Genomic DNA, 26,280 nt, shown 5'->3' with positions numbered 1-26,280 from the left:
GAAGACTGAGAGTGAAACGTCTTTCTTGCACTAATATGGTAATGAAACATAGTGAAGGCAGAGTGAGGATACTGATCTTCACATGCTTCTAACAACTTCTTGCCATACTTGGTCAAATTTCTGTAAAATTGCTGACATGAGCTATTGCAGGATGAAAAGACCTTTATGCCGATATAAATGCATCTCTGCTGTGGAGCTCTATCACTTCTGCAATGATAGTTTCTAAATTGATATAGTATTGCAGAGTGAGCTGGGCTTTGGAAAAACTGATGGCTTAAGTTCACTTGTGCTAGCTTTAGCCTGTGTCCAGGCAGGAAATCCAGGGCCCATTGACACTATGTAATGCATACAGGGAAAAACAACCCAAACTCCCACACAAATTGAGGAGCTCCGGGCTGATATTACCTCTCAGAAATGAGGCTTGATATTATGGTAAAAAGTGTCATAAAATCTTAGTTCCTGACTGTTTGACAGTCAAGAAAAACAGATCATCCCAAGCACAAGTACAGGCTGGGTGGAGAATGGATTGAGAGCAGCCCTGAGGAAAAGGACTTGGGAGTGCTGGTGGATGAGAAGCTCAACATGAGCCAGCAATGTGTGCTGGCAGCCCAGAAAGCAAATCGTATCCTGGGCTGTATCAAAAGGAGTGTGGCCAGCAGGTTGAGGGAAGTGATTCTGCCCCTCTACTCTGCTCTCGTGAGACCCCACCTGGAATACTGTGTTCAGCTCTGGAGTCCCCAACAGAAGAAGGACATGAAGCTACTGGAACGAGTCCAGAGGAGGGCCACGAAGATGATCAGAGGGCTGGAGCACCTCTCCTCTGAAGACAGGCTGAGAGAGTTGGGGCTGCTCAGCCTGGAGAAGAGAAGGCTCCGGGGTGACCTTATAGCAGCTTTCCAGTACCTAGAGGGGGCCTACAGGAAAGCTGGAGAGGGACTTTTTACAAGGGCGTGTAGTGATAGGACAAGGGGAAATGGATTCAAACTGAAAGAGGGGAGATTTAGATTAGATATAAGGAAGAAATTTTTAACATTGAGGGTGGTGAGGCCCTGGAACAGGTTGCCCAGAGAAGTTGTGGATGCCCCATCCCTGGAAGTGTTCAAGGCCAGATTAGATGAGGCTTTGGGCAACCTGGTGTAGTGGAGGCTTTCTCTGCCCATGGCAGGGGGGTTGGAACTAGATGATCTTTAAAGTCCCTTCCAACCCTAACTATTCTATGATTCTATGATTCTATCTAATACCGTGGATTATTTAACAACAAAACAGAGAAGTAAATGTTATTGTGCCTCTGTGTCATACGTGCTTCTGCTGCGGTTCTCAGAAAACAACTGAATAGGATGGGAAAAAGTGCAAGGATGGGTGGCTGGGCTGTTCAAAGGAATGAAGCCGCTCCTGTATGCAGTACAGCCAAGTAGGACGGGGCTCCTGCAGGATGGAGAGGAATTGACTGCCGGGTGTGATGCTAAAGGTCAGTGAAATCATGGAATCACAGAATCGTTTAGGTTGGAAAAGAGCTTTAAGATCATCAAGTCCACCCACTAACCTAACACTGCCAACTCCACCACTAAAGTGTGTCTATAAGTGCCACATTTACACGTCTTTCAAATACCTCCTGGGATGGTGACTCAACCACTTCCCTGGGCAGCCTGTTCCAATGCATGACAACCCTTTCAGTAAAGAAATTTTTACAAATACCCAATCTAAACCTCCCCTGGTGCAACTTGAGACCATTTCCTCTTGTCCTACCACCTGTTACTTGGGAGAAGAGACCAACACCAACCTTGCTCCAGCCTCCCTTCGGGTAGTTGTAGAGAGCGATAAAGTCTCCCGTCAGCCTCCTTTACTCCAGGCTAAGTAACTCCAGTTCCTTCAGCTGCTCCTTATAAGACTTGCACTTGAGATCCTTCACCAACTTAGGTGCTTTACTCTGGATGCGCTCCAGCACCTCAATGTCTTTCTTGTAGCGAGGGGCCCAAAACTGAACACAGTATTCATAGAATGGTGTGGGTTGGAAGGGACCTTAAAGATCATCTTGTCCAACCCCCCTGCCATGGGCAGGGACACCTTCCACTAGATCAAGTTTCTGAAAGCCTCATCCAACCTGGCTTCCAGGGATGGGGCATCCACAGCTTCTCAGGGCAACTAGTTCCAGTGCCTCACCAACCTCATAGTGAAGAATTTAAGGTGTGTGAAACATTGAAGGAGGCCAGGAGAGAAACACAGGTTTTCTCCTGTTTCTTATGGTCTTCCCTGGGTGTCTTTTTGGCTACTTGCCCCTAGTGGCTTCCCCAGTTTACAAAAGCCTTTAGAGGTGTTCCAGGGAGGGGAGGGATAAAGGAAAATAGGAATCAAGAGAAACCACCTGCTTGTGAAGGACAACAAATGCAAGAAAGGCTGGGATGTGAGAGTCACACAACTAAAAGCTGAAGAGTTGGGCATGTGGGACAGCAATCAGTGCTAGGTAGCACGCACTGCCTCTGAGGCACCCAGAGGGCAGGGGGGTGCTGCCCAGTGGGGACATGGAAGGACGTGCAAATGGAAATCAAAAGAAGTGTGGCCAGCAGATGGAGGGAGATGATTCTGCCCCTGTACTTTGCTCTCATGAGACCCCACCTGGAACACTGCATTCAGCTCTGGAGTCCCCAACAGAGGAAGGACATGGAGCTACTGAATCGAGTCCAGAGGAGGGCCATGAAGATGATCCGAGGGCGGGAGCACCTCTCCTCTGAAGACAGGCTGAGAGAGTTGGGGCTGTTCAGCCTGGAGAAGAGAAGGCTCCGGGGTGATCTTATTGCAGCCTTCCAGTACTTAAAGGGGGCCTACAGGAAAGCTGGAGAGGGACTTTTTACAAGGGCGTGTAGTGATAGGACAAGGGGAAATGGCTTTAAACTGAAAGAGGGGAGATTTAGATTAGCTCTAAGGAAGAAATTCTTCACTATGAGGTTGGTGAGGCAGTGGAACAGGTTGCCTAGAGACGGTGTGGATGCCCCATCCCTGGAAGTGTTCAAGGCCAGGTTGGATGAGGCTTTGGGCAACCTGGTGTAGTGGAGGGTTTCCCTGCCCATGGCAGGGGAGTTGGAACTAGATGAACTTTGAGGTCCCTTCCAACCCAAACCATTCTATAATTCTATGATTCTATGATCAGCCTCACAGCATCCTCAGAGGAGAATGGTGCCAGCGGCTGGGGTTGTCTCAGCACATGGAGGAGAGGCAGGTATGGAGGAGAGGCAGGTGTGGAGGCATGAGTGTGAGTGGAGGAGGGCAGCCCAAGCCTCAGCAGCAGGGTTTTGGGGGGAGGCTGAAGCAGCATTGGGATGTGAGGACATGGCTGGAGGTTACTGATGCAGTGAAGCTGGGCTGGCATCTGTCCCCTTGCCTGGTTTGCCCTGACCTGGAGCCAGATCTGTGCGTGCCCCCGTGGTGAGGATGCCTGAGAGGCAGGAGGAAGCCAGGGAGACATGCTATGCATCATCCCACAGTTGCGGTGACACGGGTTGTTTGGGGACCTACACTTCGCTGGGGGTCCCTGGGTGGGAAATGAGGGTGAACAGTCTCACGAGGAACTCAGGGATTAAGACATTTTGCATTACAGTCTGTGGGCTTTCTGGAAAACCTGACTGAAAGGTTTTTTCTTTTCCTTGCAGTTTTGTGCTAGTAAACCAGTCCCCGGCAAAGTTTCATGCTCCACGTGATACCATGTGTGAAGTTAGGGCTGAATGTGAGAAGGAAAAATAGGCAATATAATGCCAACGGGCTACAAAGTCCCTGCCATATAGCAGTGTGAGCCATGGAGACTTGGCTCCCGAATTTTGGCAATGCATTTGAAAATGGATATCTACTCAGTAATCATTCTTCCTTCAGGAAACACTAACCTATTGAGCCATAAGATTTTTAGGCCACCAAGATCCACTGTCCCCAAAGCAGAGATGACCACAGGGGCAATATTTGTCTCGAGCAGATTTGACATCCACTTTGCTTGCTTAACTCCCAAATTAGTAGCCTTCTGGAGGGGGAAAGGAGTGCTACATGAGCTCCATTCCCACTCATTAAGACCTGAAGGATCAGGGTTACTCTTCAGCCTCTCTCCTTTTCTCCAGTCATCTCAACCCCAGCAGTCGCAGTCTGGAGCAACCGCTGGTGACGCCTCTGCTACTTGGGTAAAACGCTTAAGCTTCCAGTTCCACTGATGGACTGGTTCTCTGACCCTGGCTCTCTCGGCCGCGCCATCTGCAAGAGTGATGAAAGCCCTGCCTGGCTCTGGCATTGCCACGGCCGTGGTGCCACCCAGCAGAAGGCCTGATCTCCTGCACAGGGCTCTCTCTGGCGGGCTGGAAGTGTTAAGCTGTAAATAAGGTGGAAAGCTGTTTCTTTGAATAGCTGATTTTTACCTCGGCAATTTCTCTTGACATTTCCACTGCTTTAAATTTATTTTCCCCCTCTCCATCTTTACTTTTCTGTGCATTGTTTTTCTGTGGCAGTCTTCTTCTTGTCATTGGCTTTGCTTCCGTGAAGTACTTTGCATAATGTTTTCCTTCAAATTGTTCCATTTCAAAGTTTTCCCTTTATTTTAAACTTCCTAGTTGCTATGTGACTCTGCTGTGTGGTTTCTAGGTCTTCTTTTGCTTTACAGTGTCCTTTTTCTCTTAGGCAGTTTCCCTTGAACAGCTCTACAGTGGTGATAGCATGAAAAATCTCAGTATGCCTCTGTGTCTCTATACGGAAGTCTAAAATATCAGTGAGAGAAAGGCAGACAAAGCAAGGTTTAATATAAAATAAAGGATATTTATTTATAGGATTTCTTTTTCAAAAATTCCCTAAGCATGAAGAGAAACCTTGCCATTTTATAAAAAATACATGCTTATTTTTCTTCATATGTTCTAGTCATGCCACAGGCTTTCCACAAAAAGAACAAGCATTTATTTTTGTGCTGTGTGCCCAGAACAGCTACTGCACGACCATTGTCCCGCCAGGATTTGGTGCTAAGAAGGTGCAGCCTGATGTTTAGAGGCAGAGTGCTCCTAGTTCTACTGGAGGCTATTGTGAGTGTCAGGGGCTGCAAGTCTCTGAATCAGGATGGGTTTACTCTTTGACTCGCTGTCAGAGAGTGGTATAGCATTATATATATTCTGTTACATATATTTGGGAGAGTACCTCTCCTGAAGTCCTCTCAAACAGATCCTTTTCAACTCAAACACTCGATTCCTGGTAGAGTTCTGCGTGCGTGGCACTGGGTCTGATCCAAAGCCCACTGAGACCAGCAAGCGCCTTTCTGCTGGTGCTCGGTCAAGCTGTAACCGGATTTAAAAAGTGACCTACATCTTTTGCTCTGTATCTCAGGCTCCCTTTGCGTAACCATCCATAGGTGGTCTAAATTTAGCCCTGCAGTGTGAAAACCTGAATCCATGAGCAGTGGTGAGTCTAACTATTTAAACTGCTTTTTGTCCTGATTTCAGAACTATGAGCAAGACTTGCACTTAACCAGTTTTACCGGCAGAGCTAAGCTGGTGAATATTTTCTTTCGTGACCATTTTTGCTTCTGGTTCATGGTTCATGCTTCTGGTTCTATACCAGCAGGAGCTATGGTGGGGACCAGCAAAAGAAGACTTTAGTGGATGTTCCTTATTTTGCTTACTGACTTGGGTTTGCTAGCCAGGCAGAAGTGGTTTTGCTTCCCAGTATAGTCGTGTTTAGACTGAGAGGCCTTTTCAAACTTGGAAATTTTGCCAGTGGATTTCAGCCCTTTTTTGAATTTCAGATGCAGGCAGATACAGAGGGGCTTTCTACAGCTGTGTCTTGCCCTGCCACTGTTTCTTTGCAGAAGCAAAATAGTGCCAGTCAGCCAATACAGCCAAGGGATCAGTAGGAAAAGCTACAGGACTGCAACTGCTTGGATCTCAGTTCTGTGACCCAAAGCAAGCTGGCATGTGTATAAGTATCTGCTTAATATCTCAGGAAAGGTGGAAACTGCGTTTGAAGATCGTTTCTTCAGTCTGTGGGTAGTGAGGCACTGAAACAGGTTGCCCAGAGAAGTTATGGATGCCCCAGCCCTGGAGGTGTTGAAGGCCAGGTTGGATGAGGCTTTGAGCAACCTGATCTAGAGGAAGGTGTCCCTGCCCATGGCAGGGGAGTTGGAACTAGATGGTCTTTAAGGTCCCTTCCAACCCAAACAGTTCTATGATTCCGTGATTCTATGATATCAGACCTTTTGTCATCTATTTTCCTTTCCTTGTGAATACTTTTGCTTCTTATGCAAAGTGTCACAGAATCAGCATTTAAATAATGGAGAGATATTGCTTTGGAGTAGTTGCTGTTTATGTAGAAGGGGAGAGTGGGCTTTGGGTGTGAGGCTGGGGTGTCCAGTAGGCACCGGCGCATGAAGAGTGCAAGCCCTCACTAAGGGCAGATGACCGAATGGCATCTGGCTGACCACTTCTGGAACAAATGGGACACCTTTGTCTTTGGAGATAGCTGAGACAAGATCTATTTAAACTGTGTTTAAAACGGGCTTTGTTAATATAGAACTTTTATTTTAGCACTGGCAAGGTAACGTATGCTAAGTGTGTTACCCACTTCTGTCAGCCTTTAGGATGGAAGTTGGATTTTCCTCAGGGTGCAGCTGGTTAGGAGTGCATAAGCTGTTGTGGCTTCTGGGATTTGAGCAGATCAGCCAGGCAGAGCATACCTGGGATGCAGGAGCTGGGCAGCAGAAGACCATGTACAAAGCAGAAATGCAATGCAGGACCTGAGGCCACTGGTCCACAGTGGATCGTTCTGCTTCTTCCGTCTGGGAAAGGGATTATTTCAGCATAACAGAGTTCCTGTGACTCTGCGATGTGGCCATCCCAGCGAAGAGCACTGTGATTCATCCACTAAGTGGATGTAGCAAAAGCAGTAGCGATTCCCTGTTGTTTATAACAGGGGTACCGTGCATGATGCCTGATTTTTTAATTGTGGTGTTATAAGAAAACTTTCTGGAATGAAGATAAAATTGTGTTAAAGTGTGTCCTGAATCCAACTGTTCTCTCATGTGGCAGTTTCTCTCAAGGTAGAGATAATGTTCCCAGAGAGAGCAGGATGGCAAATCTGGAAATCCCTCGATCATGTCTTCCAAGAGCATCAGACTATCTTCTTTTTAGGGGGAGGAGTTGTTTCGCAGTTACTCATGGTGATGAATACCAAAGCATTTGATCACATCACTGTTTTGAGCTACTGGTTTTACAGCCAGGTGCTTGCTGCCGTGAGTTAGGGTTTCATAAAATTAGACCTTTATATATTCTGCAAGATATTAACAGGTTTACTCTCCCTGCACACTCTTCATTCATTGCTACATAATAGCAGAGAGCAATTTAGTTCCCTGGCAGTGTATTTTAGTAAGACAGCAAATTGTCTGTGTTTACTTATGCTATATAATTCAGTAATTGTACTGCAAATCTTGGCCAAGTTCCTCAATAGTTGGGGCCTAAAAACAAGCTCTTAAATTCATATTCAGGTTCCTAAATAGAAGGTCTGTTTTCTCAAGTATTGAGTCCATCCTGACTCTTGCTGACTTTTTGGAAGCCAGTAGTAGGCTCTCAGTATTTTGAAAATCAGACCTGCTGCGTACCCTCACACTTGTATGGGGAAGCCAAATTATGGTTTAGACTCCTTTTAATATTTGTCTTTGTAGAACTGCAGTGCCTGTTTTATTCTCTGCATTGCAATAATTCCTAGTGGAGCTTATTCACGTTGACCAGCTATCAGTTTGGATTGATTAGAATGTCCAGTAAAAAAGTTGCCAGCAAGATTGCTATGTGAAATCTTTGCTGGAAGATGAAGAGATGCACAGAGTAAGAATATTTCTGGCAAGTCACTGTTTTTTTTTTTCATAAAAGGGCAGGCTATAAATACCATCTTTCATATAACATATGCTTCACTGCCTGTGCCTGACAACAAACCTGAGTGAACTAGGGTTCATCAGAAAGGCTGATTTTGCCCTCAGTATTGTTGGGAGCTCTTCGGTGCCTCTTGGTGAGGTTTTTCTCCCATATGTCAGTGCAATAAGGCATCCTTTCCTTTCTCTATATAATTTCAAGGAAAGTCTGATTCATTACTTCAGGGGCTGAGCTAAATTCTTTCCTCTGGACCGTTTTAAAAGAAATCGTTTAAGCCTCAAATACTTGTGCTGGCTGCAGCAGCAGATGTGTGAAAGAGTGGGCATTTGCTTTGCTTTTTGCTGCTCATCCTCAAGAAGAGGAGGCTTTCCTTAATCTATGGGCTCAGAAGGACAGCAAAAGGACTTTTTGACCTAAGATAAAACAATGACAAAACCGTTCCTGTGGAAGCACAACATGCAGGTTCTTCGGAATGCTTCTGGAATATATTACTAGGGATAACTTACTCTTTCTTTTCAAAAGAAAATCATACCAATGCTTTCAGGAAAACAAAAGTCTTGTGTGATGAGAGGAAAGGAAAGAAATTATTCTTGGTATTATATAAAAGTTGTTAAATTCAGAAGGTCCTGGAATGGGAGGATTTAACAAAGGGTAGATCAGCAGAGTGATCTGGCACAATTGCAAAGTCGACCTTGAAAGAGTTTCTCATTTGGGTCTCTGAGATCTTTCATTTCTTCTATTCAAATGCCTTGATGGTTCAAAATTTGCAGCATTTTCAGTAATCAATATGCACTTTTTTTCTCAAATGTGGGCCGCTCCTGAGGAAAGAATTTTGTTTTGTAGATGTGATTTGGCTGAGACTGACTGCATGTTTCCATTCCCCTTGCAGAGGAACAGCGATAGCTGGAATTGTTTTTGGTATAGTATTTATAATGGGAGTGATTGCCGGGATTGCCATCTGTATCTGCATGTGCATGAAGAACAACCGTGGGACTCGAGTAGGGGTCATCCGAACGACACACATCAACACTATCAGCACATACCCAGGTAAGGAAGTGAAATGACACCCCTGCAAGAGTGCCGGCGTCCATGGTAGGAGCATATCTTTGGATAGTTATGGCTCTGCACTAAATGGGAGATGTGAATACAGCGGGCAGCTCTTCTCAGTCCAGAGGGAAACAGCACAACTGCCTGCTGAGAAACGCAAGACAGCTCAGCGTGCGCAGTGTTCATCAGTGCAGCTCTCTGCCTGGGCTAATTTATTCAGCTACTCAGTGGGCTAATGAGGTCTGGCCAGGTGCCACGCTCACGCAGCTGTATGGCTTGCGGTGCCCGCAGTAGCGCGTTGAGAGCTCGCTCAGGGCAATGCTGCATTGTGCAGGGTAGACCTTCTCCCCATGCCAGAAGCTTTTTGGCGATGGATCAGTTGTTCTTCTTTTGTGTTCTGGTTCTTGTATTTGCTCTTGTTCACGTGCAGTCAGCTCCCTTTCATTGCCCGATACAATGGGGGCCTGACATACCACAGAGAGGGAAAATCCTGGACAACGAGGTCTGTGGATCATAGCACAAGGACTTTGAGTGGTGTCATGTGGAGTCTAATGTGGCCTCGGCTGGCTGGTACTTGGCTAGAGCTCATAAGCCCTGCTGGATGCTGCAGGATCCCAGGTGACTTCTACAAAGGCATACGGCGGTCTTTGCAGGGCATTCTCTGCCATGTGTCTCAGGAGGGACTGCTGGCTGGCAAGAGGCACTGGATCCAAGCTAGCTCTCTGCATCCACCTGGCACCATGCCTGAACTCATAGGAACTTGGAGCATGGTGCAGCGATGCCTGTTGTGCCTTGGTCAAAGTTAGCTGAGATCTGGAGGTGCTCGTTAGCTCAAGTTTAAAGTTGGACGTGCTCCATGCAGGCTTGTCTGTGGGTTTACATTGTTTTGGTATCATGTTTTTATAGGTGCAGAGCAGCACCAGGGGAGGCACAGAGCCTAAGTCAGATCTGGCACTGAGCTCTGGGACATCCCAGGGGACGGAGGTACCCCTCATGGATCTGCTCCAGTGCAGTTGTGCCCATAGTGAGTGGGAGCTGGTACACCAGGCTGTACCTGAGCTAGCTCAGTGCAGAGCCACTCTACACCATGCTTGTCAACTCACACCAGTTTAGAATTGGGGTACAGGAGGACTAAAGGTGGATCCGCATCGAGCCAGCTGGGGTCTGCAAGGCTCATTTTTCTGGGTTCCCCACCACCTGAAAGTAACCACATTGTTGAAGAGCAAAGCTGACCCTGGAAGCAGCATAACGGTGTTTATACAATGCAGCTATGTCTCTGCTTCAGTGGCATTGTTAATTACAAATCCAGGAGCGATTGCCTTGGGATAACTTGAGAGTTCATTGTAATAAAAGGCAATAGTGTTTCACGGATGAAGTCCCTTCATCCGACTCTTAGAGAGCCCCTGCCTTTATATTCCCTCCTGTTGCAAAGGTTGCAGCAAACCCCAGGTGCATTATGTATACTTATAGGCAAGCTATGCAATATTTATTGTGTTCCTTTATCGCATTCACTGCTCTGAGTGTCTGCTTTCTCCCTCATGCTCTTACTTTCCAGTTAAACTAAAACCATCTTTGCATAGAGGGATGAGTAATGAAAGAAAACCACAATATCCTCAACCACGAATTGCTGAAGAGCTGCTTCAGAATCTCATAGTCACTGCAAGCTGTAAAAACAAGAGCAAAATGAAGAGTCCAGGGCTGTAGTCCTTTTGTCTCCAAGTCTGCTCCTGCAATGACTCACTCCTGTCTCTCCACCTCTATCTAGACAGTTTGACTCTGCATGCTCCCCATTCCTGGTGCAAACATTAGTTCAAGCAGTTCTTCCTCTCAGCAGCAGTTTTTTTGAGGATGGGGAAGCTCTGAAATTATTTCTGTGTTCCCCGCTGTCATGAACACTTATGGAGTAATGACTGACCTGACTTTGGCTGCAGGGTTTGTGACCAGCCCTCCTCCCTGCCATTACCTGTTTTGGATAGGAATGGCAAATGAGATGATGTCCTTTCTTTGGCCTCAGCCACAGCAGCAGCCGGGTTTTCAGAGACCAGGGAGTGCTTTTCATGGCACACTGGGATTTGAGTCTCTTCCCCCAATCACAAACATCCTACGTTTCTGTTTCCTCTCTATTCAAGTGCTATTTCACTGCCAGTCTGCCTGAGACATCTAGGGAGGGGATAAGAAAGCGTCTGTGGTGACATGAACAGAGAAGCCGGCTCTGGGTCTTAAAATTTGTAGAGATTACTCTAATGGGGTCTTGATATGGAGCCTTTTGTTCCTACCATGCTGTTGTTCTACAGCATTTACTGTCTTTATGATCACTGAATTAATCCTTCCTCTGTAAGGTTATTAGAAGTAGTTGAGAAAATGTTTTCAGCTGTTTGTGAATATTTTTGTTGTTTTCTAAATGCCTGACCCAGTTTACAAATGCAGGGCTCTCCTCAGATATCTCTGTTGTGGGGGTGAACAAGGTGAAAGCTTTGTTCTTCCTTAGCCCGAGCCCTGGGAACATCCTGGGAAGACGTCCAGCATTTGCCCTGGAAGGTGTGATGATGCTGCGCAGTGAGCAGCTTTCAGCTGTGTTTTGCATGGCATGGCATGGCATGGCACGGCACACATCTCTTGGGGATCCAGAGGGTGGTTGAGAGGTCTGTGGAAGCCCTGGTGATGCTGTCAGTTTGAGATGACATAAGTCCATGTCGCTGCTGAAGGGGGTGAAAAGGAATGGATCTGATAAAAACACAGCCTTCCTCCCATGAAAAAGTTTAGCTCTGCTGCATCACCCTGGTATCGCCTGTCATGTGGCCACTCAAACATTGTTACTGGCACGACCTGTCAGTGGACACACAGCTAAGCAGTGAAAGAAAGGGCAATAAGCAAGGACTTGCATTGACATAAAGTGACTGTATAATGACAGTCTGAAAAAAAAGTGAGCGCATTGCCAGGAGACTTTACATCTGTTGTATGGAAGTCTGAATGTCAACTAGAAAATGCTTGGGAGCCTGCATCTGAAAAAAAGATTTTTAACTATGTCTTTTTTTTTCTCCTATTTCAGTGTCTCCACCACCATATAGTTACGAATACGAAATGGAGTACCCAGCTGACCTACCTCCACCTTATACTCCAACTCCACAGACTTCGATACAGTATCCCCCACCCCCTCCTTACCCTGGATATTCAGGGAAATAATTACATGGCTTCACATGGATATTAACTGCCTGTTGAAACAGCCAGCACTGTTGGAACAAATACTGTCAGCTCAGGGACAAATAGGATGGGGTCTGCATCAACACATGGCCAGGTGTTGAGATAACCTGGGAGGGTTGCCATGGCTCGAGATGAAGAAAAATGCTGTCCACTCTGGACCATCATGTTTCATGATTAAACAACGCGTGACCAAAGAAACAGTTCCCGTAAGTTCGTGCCTGATGAACAGTGCTTAGCACCAGTGCTTAGCTGCAGCTGCAGGCTGTTACAGTGCATGGGAGTGGGGGTCTTCCCGTGTAAGAACATGCAAGTGGTGCAAATTGTTCAACAAGCTGTTTCGAAAGCACGAGAGGCAGTTGCTGGGGCTTATTTTGGGGGAAACCTCCAACTGTTGTCTTCAAGTACCTGTTATGGCTTTCCTTGAAATGAGGGAAATAAGGAAGAACAAGGATGACTGAAGCTGTTTTCAGTTTCTACTTCAGGCTGATAGTACCCGATGATCAGCTGTGCGTGTTGGTCTGATGAGCATATCACAAAGAGAAGCGCTGTCAGAGCTATTCAGTAAACAAAAAATGGTGGATATTCTTTTTGGCCAAGTGCAGGTTGTTTTAAGTGCCTACTTTTAAACAGTTTGAGACTATTTTGTGGCCTAAAATGTAAACATAAAGATCATTTTTCTATGTGAAATACACTAATTTATAGCTGATTTACTTTTACCTGGACTTAAATACTGTATACATTGGAAATATGCTACAATGCCTTTTTTATCAGCAAATGATACTTTGATTTTTTTAAAGACTACTGGATCGGGAAAACTCATGAGTGGGAGAGGAAATACAAACCAAATATTAAAACATGATAGATCTGTCTTCAATTGGATTGCATAAAGACTATTTTTTTTAAATATTGTTTACCAGTAATAATGATATTCAGCATTCTCTAACCAAAGAGATGAACATAGAGACAGTGAGCACCAGATTACTTTTGAATGTTGTCTTGGGCGTTTTAAAACGGTAAGTCACCAAATAATACTTTTTACATGTCACACATGTTGTCCAAAATTACTTAATCTCTACTATGTAAAGTACAGATCTTTATGATTTAAAATGTTTCATATACTTATAGGGCTAACTGTAATTCAGCAGCAGCTATTTGACTTCAGAACAGAGTATCCCATTACCTAAAGCATCATCCTTCAATAGTAAGACTAATATTTTTCTCAGTTTTATATGCAAACCACAAAGACAGTGGTTCTCTTTTGGGCCTTTAAAAATGCTGAATGCCCTTAGCTTGAGTAGGGTGGCTGGCCAGTTTGAGAACGTTACAGCCGAAATAGCAGAAAGTGACAAAAACACGACACCTAAGAGTTCAGGACAGTTGTGGCATTGTGTCCTTTTCAGAGGGAACGACTTCAGGTTACTGCTGATTCCCAGAGATCAGAACGCATTTAAATGCTTTCCAATGTAGCCCTTATCTTCTTTTCAGGTGTATCAGTGTATTAATGAACAAAAAAGCAGCTGGCAAAAGGTGGTACCATATTGCCGTGAAGTCAACTGACAACCTCTCGTCACGTCCTAAGTCTGGTATTTTTGGCGTTCAGTCCTGATTCAGGGAAGAACTCAAGCAACCTTTTAGCTTTGAGCACAAAAGTTATCCAGAGGCTTTCTTGTAAACAAGACCTTATTGACTGTTCTTGCGCGGATTCTGTAATTTTGTTTGTCCTTTCCAGGGTGACTAAGCTTATCCTCTTGAAACCCCACTTGAAAGTGCAAATGGCCTCAGTCCTCACTGCTGTTAAGTTCAGAAGATCTGTGTTGTGGCCCTTGGCCAAACTGAGCCTTGAGTCACAGGCCCATTAGCTACCTAGGTGTTTGTAACCCAGTCAGAGGAAAATTAAGCTGTGTCACAGGTTTTGGTTTCTGCTGGTTCCTTGGATTCGTCTCTAAGGAAGGAAAGTTGTATTCTCATTTCTGCCCTGAACATGTTATCTTTACAATTGCTTCTGCTCTGGGCTATGCCCTGTGACATTTCAGCTGCTACCATGACCTCTCAAGAGATGGATGCTCCTCAACTGAAATCCTCCCATGAAGGGCAGCCTTCTGCGTGCGGTGTTTCGGCAGTCCCTACTCAAAACCATCTGCTGCGGTATTGATGTGCCTGCCAACATGGTGGCCTGCGTGAAGAACAGAATAAGCCTAGTTTTCTCTGCAGGAAATCCTGATTCTGCCACATTGTTCTACACTAGTACCTCAGCACTTTCCAGTTGATCACACTGTATGATATTTCTGTGCCAAGAAGTTACCTATAGATAAAGAGTATTGTCATTTTTCCCGTTCTTGTATTTCATTTCTTTGTGCTGAACATGCAGACACACAAATCAAAGAGCAGTTTGTATTTGATGAATCCAGTCCCCTGAAAAATACAGAGAAAGAAAACTATCCTATAGATCGTAAATCTTTTCTTAGAGGAAGAATTTCTCCAGCCGTGACATTTGTCAGAACAAGTTATAAAGCAGACTTCTTAAATAAAAAGGCATTTCTGGAAAATAACTAAAAGTCTTTGATCACAGAGTCCTCTGTTTTTCAGCTTTGTGATTGTGTGTTGCCTCTGATGATGTTGCATAATGGTCATAGTGACTGAAGTACTTACAGTGTATACCTGGCTTATTCCAGGGGGAAATTATGGAAATAGGAAATCAAGAATTTCATAGCGATAGAGAGCTATTTGTTTGCTATGAAAACACTAGTGAGGATGTTGATTTTAGTATGTTAATCAATGTTCTGCAGATTCACCTATATTGGGCCATACCAGGCAATGATTTTAATTTCAAAGGACACCGTATCTCTTGTCCTTGCTAAGAGCATAAAACATCAAGGTGTTGCCCTTCCAGCAAACCAGGTGAAACTAATACAGAGTAGCCTATTTTCAGAAAGAGGTGGTGATTCCATTGAAAAATAAGCAAGCAAACTGAGACAGCCAAAGAGGAGGAGGGAGACAAAAAGATTTATAAAAGTAAAGGAATAGAACAAAGAAGTTGCTGCATAAACAAATGGGAACATTTGCTAATGCTGAAGTTTTATTAGTTGAATTTAGTTGAAAAAGTTGAAATGTTATACCTTAAGCGTTATTTTCTTTGTGTGGAAACACTTAATTTGTTCAACACCTCCATATTCAAAGTTCCTGCAGTGTAGATACTGCTGACCACTAGTCATTTATTCTGTTTCACATGAATAGCTTGCAGGTGAGTGGGTTGGTACGAAGAGTTTTTACTTAGTCATGCCGAATTATTTCAGTCTAATGCCTTCCATCATATTTTAAAATAAGAAAAAAAAATACAAAAATGTAATCTATGGCTAGGAAAGGCCAAATGATCTTTCGCTTTTCTCTCATGGCAGTGGACAATATTACTAATTTGGTCGGTGAATGTGGCGTTGCCCTGGGCAGTTCATATACTTGGACCGGATGCTGCTGGTTTTCTTGTGGTCCCGGGTTGCTCTGCCTTTGGCTCACGATTTTTTGGTTGAGCTGGGGAGGCAGACTGGAAACGTCACCGTGCCAGGAGTACAGGGCCTGGCCCCATGAGCCTTTCTCCTTGGTTTCCTAGTTTAGCACATTAGATGGCTGCCTGGTTGCACGAGTGCTGTTACGGATTGGAAGCAGCAGGAGTTGCAGGTGCTTACAAGGGCACATATGCTTGCATACGCTCTGATGCCAGTCCTCTTTTGTGGAAAAAAATAAATTCTGTGTGATGTCTTAGTTAATCATGTATCGGGGATATTTCAAGCCATGATTCATTCCGCAAACTTTATTTAATCTGGCATTTCTTTAACTTTTTCTTCCCAGAAAGAGCTACTTCCAAACCAGTTATCTCTCTGACAGCCTACTGTTTCTAGGGTATATACCAAACAGCAGGAGAAATGTGTTTAAGAGCTAATGACCCATTTGGGAGACTTTACAAATTAGGCAATAATCAGTTGGAGGAGTTAAAAGGCCACGGCAAAGCCAAGGGAAGTTAATGTGCTAGGCTGCCATTGCCTAAATGACACACTCCGATGAAAGGATCGTTAATGCTGTTATAAGCCTTTTTTAATTAATGAAAAATGTAACAATTTGTTTTTTTAATGTTGATAACTTTGAAAGATGCAGTTTTACCAGTGTACCAGACCAGATTTTCAATAGTGCCACAATGAAAAGATTAGATTGCTCCATAGAGCACCTGGATCAATATTAACACTGTTCTTGGTATAGTAGAAACAGAGTCTTTCAATTTAAAGCAAATGTTCTCAAGACCCTTTGTGAAACCACAATGATATTTTTTGGGTGTAATGGGATAGTTCATAAAGCACTGATGACTGTCTATGAGAATAGTAAATGTTTGGCATTTCTGTATTCACTTTCATCCTGGAAACTCTCCAAACGCTTTAGTAACCAGAAGAAATCATTATTTTAGTCACCTTGGAATAAAGCACAACCGATATTTAACAGCACACAGTATTAGTATGTAACACCCTGAGGCAGAATTTGCACAAAAGAATTGAGGGAAATTGAATATATTTCTTCAGTTTCACTAAATGTCAGTTCTTGGACAAAACACCTTGAGAAAGTAACGACCAGGACCTTTTATCAAGTGGTCCCTATGATTACTTTCCAGTGGGTGCACCCAGCCTAGTGGTGGTTTGTATATTGGAGTAATGTCTGAAGTCTGAAAAGCAAAGCTCCGATCCAAGCCTGGATTGCAGTGCACTCATTGTAAAAGCACCCCTCCCGCTCCATTGTGGTCTTGGTGTGTAGCCAAATGAGATGAAAAAACAGGACTAAAGAAAGGAGGGGTGATGGTCCCTCACTTTACAAAAGGGAAAGAGAGATGGGGAAATGGTCGAGACTTTTTGATTTCATATGACCTACACAGGAGGGCCCACTGGTGGTGTCGCCAGTGGCTGTCACTGTAGGAAGAGTGAAAGCAATGGGCATGGAGTATGCTGAAGAGCTGCCACACCATCAGGACAACAGCCCAGAGGAGGATCCAGGGAGCTCCAACTTGGGGATCATGTAACGCCAGGTGTTGGAGGCAATAACTAGAGCAGTAACGTTTGTCTGGTTTGCTCTGAAGATTAGATGGTCAGTATTTATGCAGCACTGGAAACGGAAAATGTTAATTATGTTTCTTATACTGTGTGCCGTTAGTATTTTGCATCCTTGGTAGAGACTAGGAAAGGGCAGCCTTGGGATGCCATTGCTATCGCAGTGATGACTAAGAATGGACTAAAGCCAACAGAAACAGAAGGAAAGCCAAAGACTTAGGTGTTTCTGAAGAAAGTGGGGTTTTTTTTTGTCAGTTTAGCATATGGAGCCAGTTCCTTCACAGAGGTAAGCTGGCCTGCCGCCAGCGAAAGCAGCTGATTTCAGACAGCTGAAGCCTGCCGGAGGGAGACTGAAGTGGGAACTGTGTAATGCTGGTTTTCCCCAAGCCTGAGTCTTCACCCGAGCCCTCTGCCTACTTGCGGGAAACCTGCTGGGGGGAGGCTTCGAGGCAGTTCTCCTCTCTTGCACAAATGCCAGGCTGGCTATCTTGGCCCATAAAGTTCACCAAACATCTCTGATACACTCATTTTCAGGAACATGGGCAAAATCATTTTTTCATGGCCACTAAGCAGTCTCCAACTGTCTCTCGATAGATCCCGTGTTGCATTGACGGGAAGTCCTCCGTTAGAGGAACTAATCTGGAGACTGGTTCAGCCTTTCGCCGGTTTATCCAAATTGCCCAGTCTTTTTTATATTACAGCCTATTTACTGGTGACTCATCTCATTGCCCTTATTTTACATGCTCCTTCAAGATCCCTCAGGGCTGCGTCCTTATTTTTCTGCTGCTTGCCAAAGAGCTGTTCCAAAGAGCGCTGATCACAGGAAAATATTTTCTAAGCAAACCTTTCTCCTTCCCCCTGCATCACCACGGCTGGGCTCTGCAGGAGCCATCCGTACCCTGGTTTTGACCATCATCTCCTTGGCAGGGGAGGAAGGCCAGCTATTCGGCAGCTGTCCTCAGCCCAAGCTTTCCTTGTGGTGAAACTCCACTCTTCTCTCTCAGCTTTCCAAAAATCCAAATATGGTCAGTAAGTTTAGAAAGAGGAAAGGGAAATGGAAAAAGAAGTCATGCCCACATCTGCTTTCTGGTTTAGCTCAGCTCTGAGGCATGTCTTTTTCCCTGTGTGTTGCCAGCTATCAAGCTGATAGCATGTGTCTTCTTTCCTGAGTGTTTCTGTTTTCCTTCTCTGCAAAGCCTCCTTTAACAGAAGAGGAGGGTGTGCTTTGGGCATCTGTGCAACTGCAAAGCCCAAACATTCCCTGAGGAATTCAGTGTGCCTTGTGATTTCAGTACCTGTAGCCCCCTGCTTTGCATCTGGACTTTTATGAATGATCACTCAACTGGGAAGTTGTTTCTTCTTTCTTTTTTTAAAAAATATAATATGCTTCCTAGCTTAATTTTTAGATATCTAATGTCTCTTGGTCTTACACAGGCAGTGACTTGTTGGTGACTAGGCTGTGCTCAATTAAACAAAATGTTAATCTATGGCTGGAAATCCAGTCAACACACATAGTGAGTCTCAGACTTCAGTGTCTATTTCATTATAGCCTGACCCTTCAGCAATAACTGGGCAACTACAGATTATATAGATGGTACGGTGACATATGCAGAACACACAGATGGAATAAATCCTTATGCTTGCAACCAGCCCTTGTTATCATAGCAGTGAGCTGCTTTGTTATGGTATTGGGCTTGGAGTGGTTGATTACTTGCCAAGGCATAAAAGGATACCAGGGTACCTGCCTTTTATTGACAGCTAAGAGGCAGGGTTCCTTCTGTATTTGCTACCTCACGTCACAAGAATTTATGAAATCATCTGAGACGGCCCTTGGCAATTATCATCATCATCATTATTTCTGTGTTTAAAAAGCAAGGCAGAGTTCTTGTGGGCATTCATCAAAGAAATGCTGTAGTAGTGCACTCTCCACTACTATGCCTCAGCTGAGACCTCATCAGGTAAATTCTTGAGATTTAGGAATGAAAATAAATACGTACGTGCTGCATCGCTGCAGTTTGTCAGTGCTCTTCCTCTGAGGTTGAGGGTGAGGGGTCTGCCGTCTGATTCAGCATTGGCAAATCAGCTGAAATATGCGTGTGCACATAGTGATGAACTTGGAGATAAACCATCGCAGCTGGGTGATAGATTCGAGCTCCTTACCAACAAACTGTGAACCTATGTTTAAGAGGTCTGCCACAGCCCTTGCTACATTGTTGTTGTGTGTCCATCTTCCTAATCTACAAGACTATAGAGGTATAAATGGTCCCTGACACATCTGAGAGACTGGTAGGGTAAAACAAAGTTTCCACTAGCTCTCATCTCACTATGTGATAAAATCAAACGAAGGCAGCTTAGCAATCCTTCCCTACTGGGGAGGGTTCCTTCTCCCCAGCCGTGAGTCCTGACACCCCACTGTACAAGCGGCTGCTCCCTGGTTTTGCAGGAGTTGGTGTGCAGCACCCACAGGGTGGCAAAACAAAAGGGGGACATGGCAGTAAGTCGGCTTGGCAAGAGCCAGTGCTTACTTTTGTTGAAAAATCTATCATTAAAATCCTCTGGTTGCTGGTGTTTATTGCTGATAATTTCTGGTCAGCCTCAGTGAGTGAAATTGAGGGCAAGCTGTGACTAGTCATGTGGTGCAGAGAGCGGATGCCATATATCTCAAGGACTGGAGTCCTGCAGAAAGGTAAGATTGACCTGATAATCAAGAAGCCTGGGACAAATCACAACATAAACATGTAGGTTTATTGATGCTTGTCTTTAAAGCCAGAAGAGTAGCATCCTGGTGTTCCTATCCCTTCCATGCCTGTCATATTCATTTAAAAAAAAAGATCAGGAGCCAAACATAGGTTCTTTCTCTAGCTGATGATTGCAGAGAATTTCCTTTTTAAGCCTGTTCAGCTCACTAGTAAGCTTGGGCAGTGATCCTTCTGCACCAGTAAGGATAATAAAAGGCATTGATTCAGATCTTACATCTTGCCTTGTGGGAAGTGAGGGAAAACAAAGCATCCCACTAGTTGGAGCTCAAGAGTCACTGAAGTTTTAAAGCACTTCATCCATGGATAATAGATTTATTTTGATCCTGATAGTGAAGGTATCTGATGAGAGTTTTCATAAATCAGATAGGACCACAGTGATTGGTTCTGACTACGACGGAAGAATAATTCTGGTCTAGACAGGGCAAAGTGTCTGGTTCACCTGGTGCCCTGTTCACTGTGACTCTCGCATAAGACTTGCGTGATGAACTTAGATTAAGCAAAGTGGGATCTACATCCAGAAATACACTTACTCCTTCAATATCAGTTTGATGAACTGGTATTTTCGACCTTTGCAATTGAAAAGGGCAATTAAGTCTCTGCCATTTGCTTCTCCCGTGCCCCAGGAGTAAGAAAGAGGAGTGCAGGCTGACCTCTGGCAGTAGCTCTGTCTATCCTTGCCCTCCTGCAGAGCCTGGTGACAGCACGGACGAAGGGAATGGGCACAGCTCCGAGCATCTGCATCCAGCCTTGGGAACTGCTGAGTAATTATGTGGCCGACTGCAATCTCCAGACTGTTAATTTTTAAGCCAGTATAGGGTTTTTTTTTGTGCAAGTCATCTTCATATCTGGGTGTCTACCCAAGGGTTGAGAGTATTTTGTTTGAATTTCCAGCTTCTGAAAAAAAATCTTCCTTCCTGCATGAATGATATATTGCTATGAAAGGCCAATTCCAATGGATCTAAGGGCTAAACAAACAAAATGATAAATCTTCTCTGGGCTTCACCTGAAGACTTCCTCACTTCGGGTAATTAGCTCCAGTTCACCCTGGGTGCAAGGACTGGAAAATGACAGTCAAGGATTTCTGCTAAGAGGAATTTCTCATGCTGGGCAGTGGGAGTGACATTGGTGCTGCTTCTTTAAAATATGCATAATGCAATCTGTAAATTAGAAATATTTCATTTACGCTGGTTATGAAAAAGAAACAGAACAACAGGAGGTAAGGGAAATTTTCAAGTGCAGATAAATCTTTCTGTTCTTCATATCTTGGAGGTCAGTGTTTAAAAGTAAGAAGCTGTAGATAAAGATCTCAGTAATTTTCAGTCTTCTCCTGCCTATATATTTCCCAAGTGGCTGTCAAGTGTTATTTCTTCCTGGTGTTGTCAGCTTCTATTGCTTGGTACATGATATATATTTTAATTGACAGTCAGTAACAGCCATTCCAATCATAGTGAAAATGGTATTTTATAGCCAGTGTGGATGGAAGTCGTAACTTGAGGATGTGTCAGTTACTTGTTGGAAATATGAATAATTGATACTGAACATAATACCTTTTCACAGTCTCTATTTATTAGAGACAACACAATCACAAAATAGCTTTTTTTTTTTTTTATTGCTTCCTTTACGTATGATTTGCTAGTCTCTGTGTAATTCAGGAAGAAAATTACTCAGCATCTAGTTAAGGTCTGAGTGAAGACTTGAACTTAGAAACATAATTGGGCATGGCAAAATCTTCACTTTTGCCCACAGAAATGCTGAATACAAGGTTGACAGTTAAAGTGTCTTGCTAGTGTCGTTCATTGAAATGTGCCGACAAGATTTCAGGTTAGGTCTGCGTGGTGATGTGGTGAAGTGTGATCGTCACACGTTGTAGCACACCTGGGAGGCGAGCAGAGAGGACACAACAGTCAGATCCGCAATGGGGGGGTACACAGAGGCACTGGAGAGACTGTACCACACTCCAAGACTGCTGCTGTAAGCCCCTTGCCCCCACGTCTTTGCTGCAGCCGTTACTCATGTCATTACTGGCAAATTTGAGTTGAGTGTGTTGAGTTGAGTTGAGTGAGATGTGATATCCCACCAAAGGCAGTGTGACAACAGAATACAGTAGGAGAGGTAATGGCTTTTAAAGAAACCTTTTGGTCTCAGCATCCATTCACATGGAAGATGAAGCTCCCACGGTGTATTTGGCTTCATTGATGATAAACATGTTTTCTGTTACTTGTATGGTATTTCTAAGCTTGGCTAAGGCTCACCATTGGCTCTGTCACTGATCTTGAAATTTAATTTCTCCTGGGCTGAAGTGTGATAGAGAAACTTAACAATCCAAACCTTTTGCTGAGACCATGCCACTGACATCAGTTCTTGTGATGACTGCAGGCCACCAAACCTGCCCTTAGCCCCTTAGTGGAAGGAAGCGTCATTACCCTTGTGCATGCTACAGGGGTGTTGTCAAGTCCAGAAGGAATTTAAAACCATGTAAGTGGGTCGGGAGGAGTCCCTTTTTAAACTTTGTACCTGATGTTGTAGGTTATAATTTGCGTTACAACAGACAGCCCACAAGAAGGTTGCCTTTTGATAAATGAAGGGTGAATACCAGTTGGATAGGATGTTTTTCTTTAATTTGGTTTGTTTACCCTGGAATGAGCAGTTGGCCTATGGTTTTGTGAAAAGAAGAGGTTTTTTCCCTATAGTGGTTTAACTCGTCTGGCAGCTAAGCACCAAGCAGCCAATCACTCACCCTCCCCTACCACCGGGCAATGGTGGGGTAGAGAATTAAAGGGGGAAAGGGAGGGAGACTCATAGGTTGAGATAAGAACAATTGAATTATAATAATAATTAAAATTGATAATAATAATATATGAATATATATATATAATCATATATACAAAAAAGTGATGCACAGTGTAGCTGCTCACCACCCAGTGACCAACGCCTGTCCTGTCCCGGCAAGTGATCCTGAAACAGATAAGTCCTGACACTGCAATCCCGGACAAATAAGAGGCACAAAAAGAGAGTGGGAGAGAGAGAGAGCGCTCCTAGAGATTGAGAGGATCCCACAGAAGAGAGAATGAGATGATCCCAGCTTCCCAGTCAACTTTCATCTATATACCAGGCATGACGTTGCATGACATAGAATACTCCATTGGCCAATTTGGCCCTCAATCCTTTGTCTAAGTTCAAATCATAAGGGGAGTTGTGGACCTTTTGTCCTGGCCATGCTCCCCCCCATCCTGTTGTGCTCCTGCACACTGGCAAGAACATGGCAAGATAAAAAGTCCTTGATGTCTCAGCACCAGCTATAAACATCAGTGCACTATCAACATTCTTTTCATAACAAATTCCATAGTAAATCCAAATACAGAGCTCTTCTAGCTGGTAAAAAGAAAAACTAACTCTGTCCCAGTCAAAACCAGGACGTTCTCCCTTTGTTTTCTACAGTTGTTGAATGCTGAATGAACTTGCAAGACCAGGAGACAAAAGTAATGAAATCACAGTAATACAGGAAAGCTTTCCACCTGCTCTGGGTTTGTGGCCTGCTTGGGCTGAGATGACCTCGTCTCCAAGTTTTCATGTTTTTTTCCTGTATCTTCCTTATTCACACAGAGGGTTTTTCTTGGCAGATTTTGAGGACTTTCCAGAGTTTTGCTGGGAATACGCAGCAGACCCATTGAGACCACCATGCAAGAGTCACGGGCAGGAAGGCTGCTGCCCGCCACGTGGCTGCCTGCACACCCCATGGGCCTGGTGGGACTGGGAAGGGGCAGAGAGGTCCTCGGCTCAGATGCTGCCGATTGCCTGCTCCTTGTGGTAAATTAATTTTGTCTTTGAAAGAGATTTACTGCATCTTCCCAGAGCTTTCCAGAAAATTCAGATTTATTGTGCATGCATTCATATTTCTATCCAGGAAATCTCCAGGCTTAAATGAAAGTTGCTGAAAAAAAGGAAGAAAAAAAAAGATGTTTTACCACAGGCTAAGCTAATAACCAGTCCTAGTTACCTCATTGCAAAATCAAGTGGAAATAAAAGTCAGGGTTGTTTGTTTTAATATTGGCAGCAACTTTCCTTTCCTCAGCCACACTCTGCAAACAACAGGAACCACTCCCCTACGCACAATTTTTCAGTGAGATAATTGGCTATCTCACAGCTTCAAAAAAATAGGCAAATACCCATCTTTCACGTAAGGAAGATCCAGTCTTTCAAAAATCTCAGCTGAGCTGAAGAAAGGAAGAGCTCCCTTCCCATTTAAACCTGAACCCAAGCTGTACATTCAATTTTTATGCACCAAACAGGATGGATCCCGATGGCTGCCCTGTTGCAACGAGGCACAGCACCACAGTGCCTCAGACTCTCTGGGACGGTGCCATTGGCATCTGCGTGCGGTGGGGACCCTGTGCGGTGGGGATGCCAGGGCAGGGGGAGATGGTGGAGCTGGTCGGCACTGCCATCACACAGCTGTGGGGTGGGCTGGGTGCCCCCGCCAGCCCCTCTCCTTGGACCGCCTCCATCCCTGGTGGCTGGCACCTCGTATCCAGCTGGGATATGCCAGCTTCTTCACGAAACGTTGCCAGAAATGTGAGTTTAATGAGACTGAAGTCAGCAGGTAGTTTGGCAAATTAACTTTTTATGTCTGTAGTTGATTTTCACACATCGGTTCCCTCTCCCTTTCCTCTGAAAGCTGCCTGTTGAGCAAAAGTATGAGTACACAAGTAAAAGTCCCTTGGCCCCAGCTCCTCTGATCTGAGTGTAATTCCTCCTCTCAGTAGGGTGAGCAGCTCTGCGTCCTTCGTTTCTCTTTTTTGTGAGAGGATGGTGAATGTGCTCTCAGGTGAAGTCCCAACACAAGATGACTGGATCATCCACAGATACGGTCCTTCATTGTGTCACATCAAAGCAAGCACAAGAAAATACCAAAATATACCTTGCAGGTGGAAATACCATACAGTGAGATCTGTACTCATCTGCTGTCAGCGGGCAGCCTGCTCATGGATGCCTAAGCCCAAATCATGGCAATTCCCAGAAGAAATGACAGTCAATTCTTTTGCTCTGGCAAAGAGACTTCCTCTCCTGCAGAGAAGGGACCACTGATCTATTATTTGGGGGCTACCCGTCATCCAGCATTCAGTTCTCCATGCCATCAAATACCTTCTTTCTGACTTCATGCTTCATCTTGAGCTGAAATGTTCTTATTTTATTTTAATAATTGCTTTAGTAGCTGAGGCTTTTTTCCCTCTTTTCTCCACTCCCCAACATATAATTAGGGTTTCTGTTGGCTTGAGGATGCCTCATTTGGCTACATCGCACTGTTCTTTCTGTGTGGGAGCAAATGTATGGGAATTAAGTATCTTATACTGTAGTTACAACAAAGGAAAGTTGTGCTGCTTCACATGTGCTGTGTACCATTTAGTGGTAAATGCTTCTCAGAAAGGCAAGGAAACTCTTTAGGTCACTCTCCAAGGCAGAGCCCTTTCCCTTTTGGGGACCTTGAAGACACAAACCAAAAAAAAAAAAAAACCAAACTAGAACAAAAGCCATCTCATTGCCTTAAACATTGTTTGACTCTTCTAGTGAAAACAGTGAAGAAATATCTAGGAACTATCACAGAATTTCAGAAGTAAAGGACTGTACTTATCACTAATGACAATTTATTGTGTTTTTTTCCTGTAAGCTCCCAGAGAGCACTGTGAGAGGAGTTTGTTGAGGTGCGGTGGTGCTGGGGGACAAGGCGAGTAGTGGAGTAGGCAGAATCCCTCTGTTCCTCCAGAGAGGTGCGTGCCTTGTTTGGAGTTCAAATTCACATGGTTACCTCTGCTTTCAGAGCCAGCTCAGCCTCTGGTGGCTTTGGGTTGATGATACACACCAGATGAGATCTTGCCCACAAATACAAGGTAGGACACCACTAGAAGCATGACATAAGCCAGTCTCTTCCTTAGTAAGGATTTAAACATAAATGTGGTGGGTTGTGGTTTTTTTAAAAAAAAAGGAAAAATGTTCTCTTACTCATTCTTCAGAGATGGTAAATTCTTATTAGGTAGTATTTCTCTGTTGCATGAAACTCTGGAGAAACACCTAGGCTAAGTAGGAGTTCTTGACAGAAACACTGGTCCTAAACGGGCATGGGCAAGCCTTGGCCACCACAAGGCCACAGAAGGAGTGCCTTTTGCACGGCAGAGAACAGACGGTGTACAGCATAGTCTACCCACCAGCTCTGAATAAAAACCTGAAACACTTATTTTAGTCATCTTTCTAGAAGGAACAGTTAACTCCATGACTTTAAAAAAGCGCCTCTACAGTTTAGAGGATGAAGAGCTTCGCTCATGCTTG

At 44.4% G+C, this 26,280-nt stretch overlaps 1 protein-coding gene across 2 annotated transcripts in view; it reads left to right on the top strand.

Annotated features, from left to right (window-relative positions):
- The window catches only part of CYYR1 (cysteine and tyrosine rich 1), a 58,223-nt gene extending 46,122 nt beyond the window's left edge, over positions 1-12,101 (top strand). For both annotated transcript variants that reach the window (XM_086631570.1, XM_086631564.1), the window contains exons 3-4: positions 8,761-8,918; positions 11,968-12,101. In XM_086631570.1, the coding sequence (XP_086487696.1) occupies positions 8,761-8,918; positions 11,968-12,101 (292 nt within the window). The remainder of the gene's footprint in view (positions 1-8,760; positions 8,919-11,967) is intronic.
- The last annotated feature ends 14,179 nt before the right edge of the window (positions 12,102-26,280 follow it).

Source organism: Tauraco erythrolophus, chromosome 1 (genome assembly GCF_009769465.1).
Source record: "Tauraco erythrolophus isolate bTauEry1 chromosome 1, bTauEry1.pri, whole genome shotgun sequence".
Classification (NCBI taxonomy): Eukaryota; Metazoa; Chordata; class Aves; order Musophagiformes; family Musophagidae; genus Tauraco; species Tauraco erythrolophus.
This window is presented reverse-complemented; position numbering and strand designations above follow the sequence as displayed.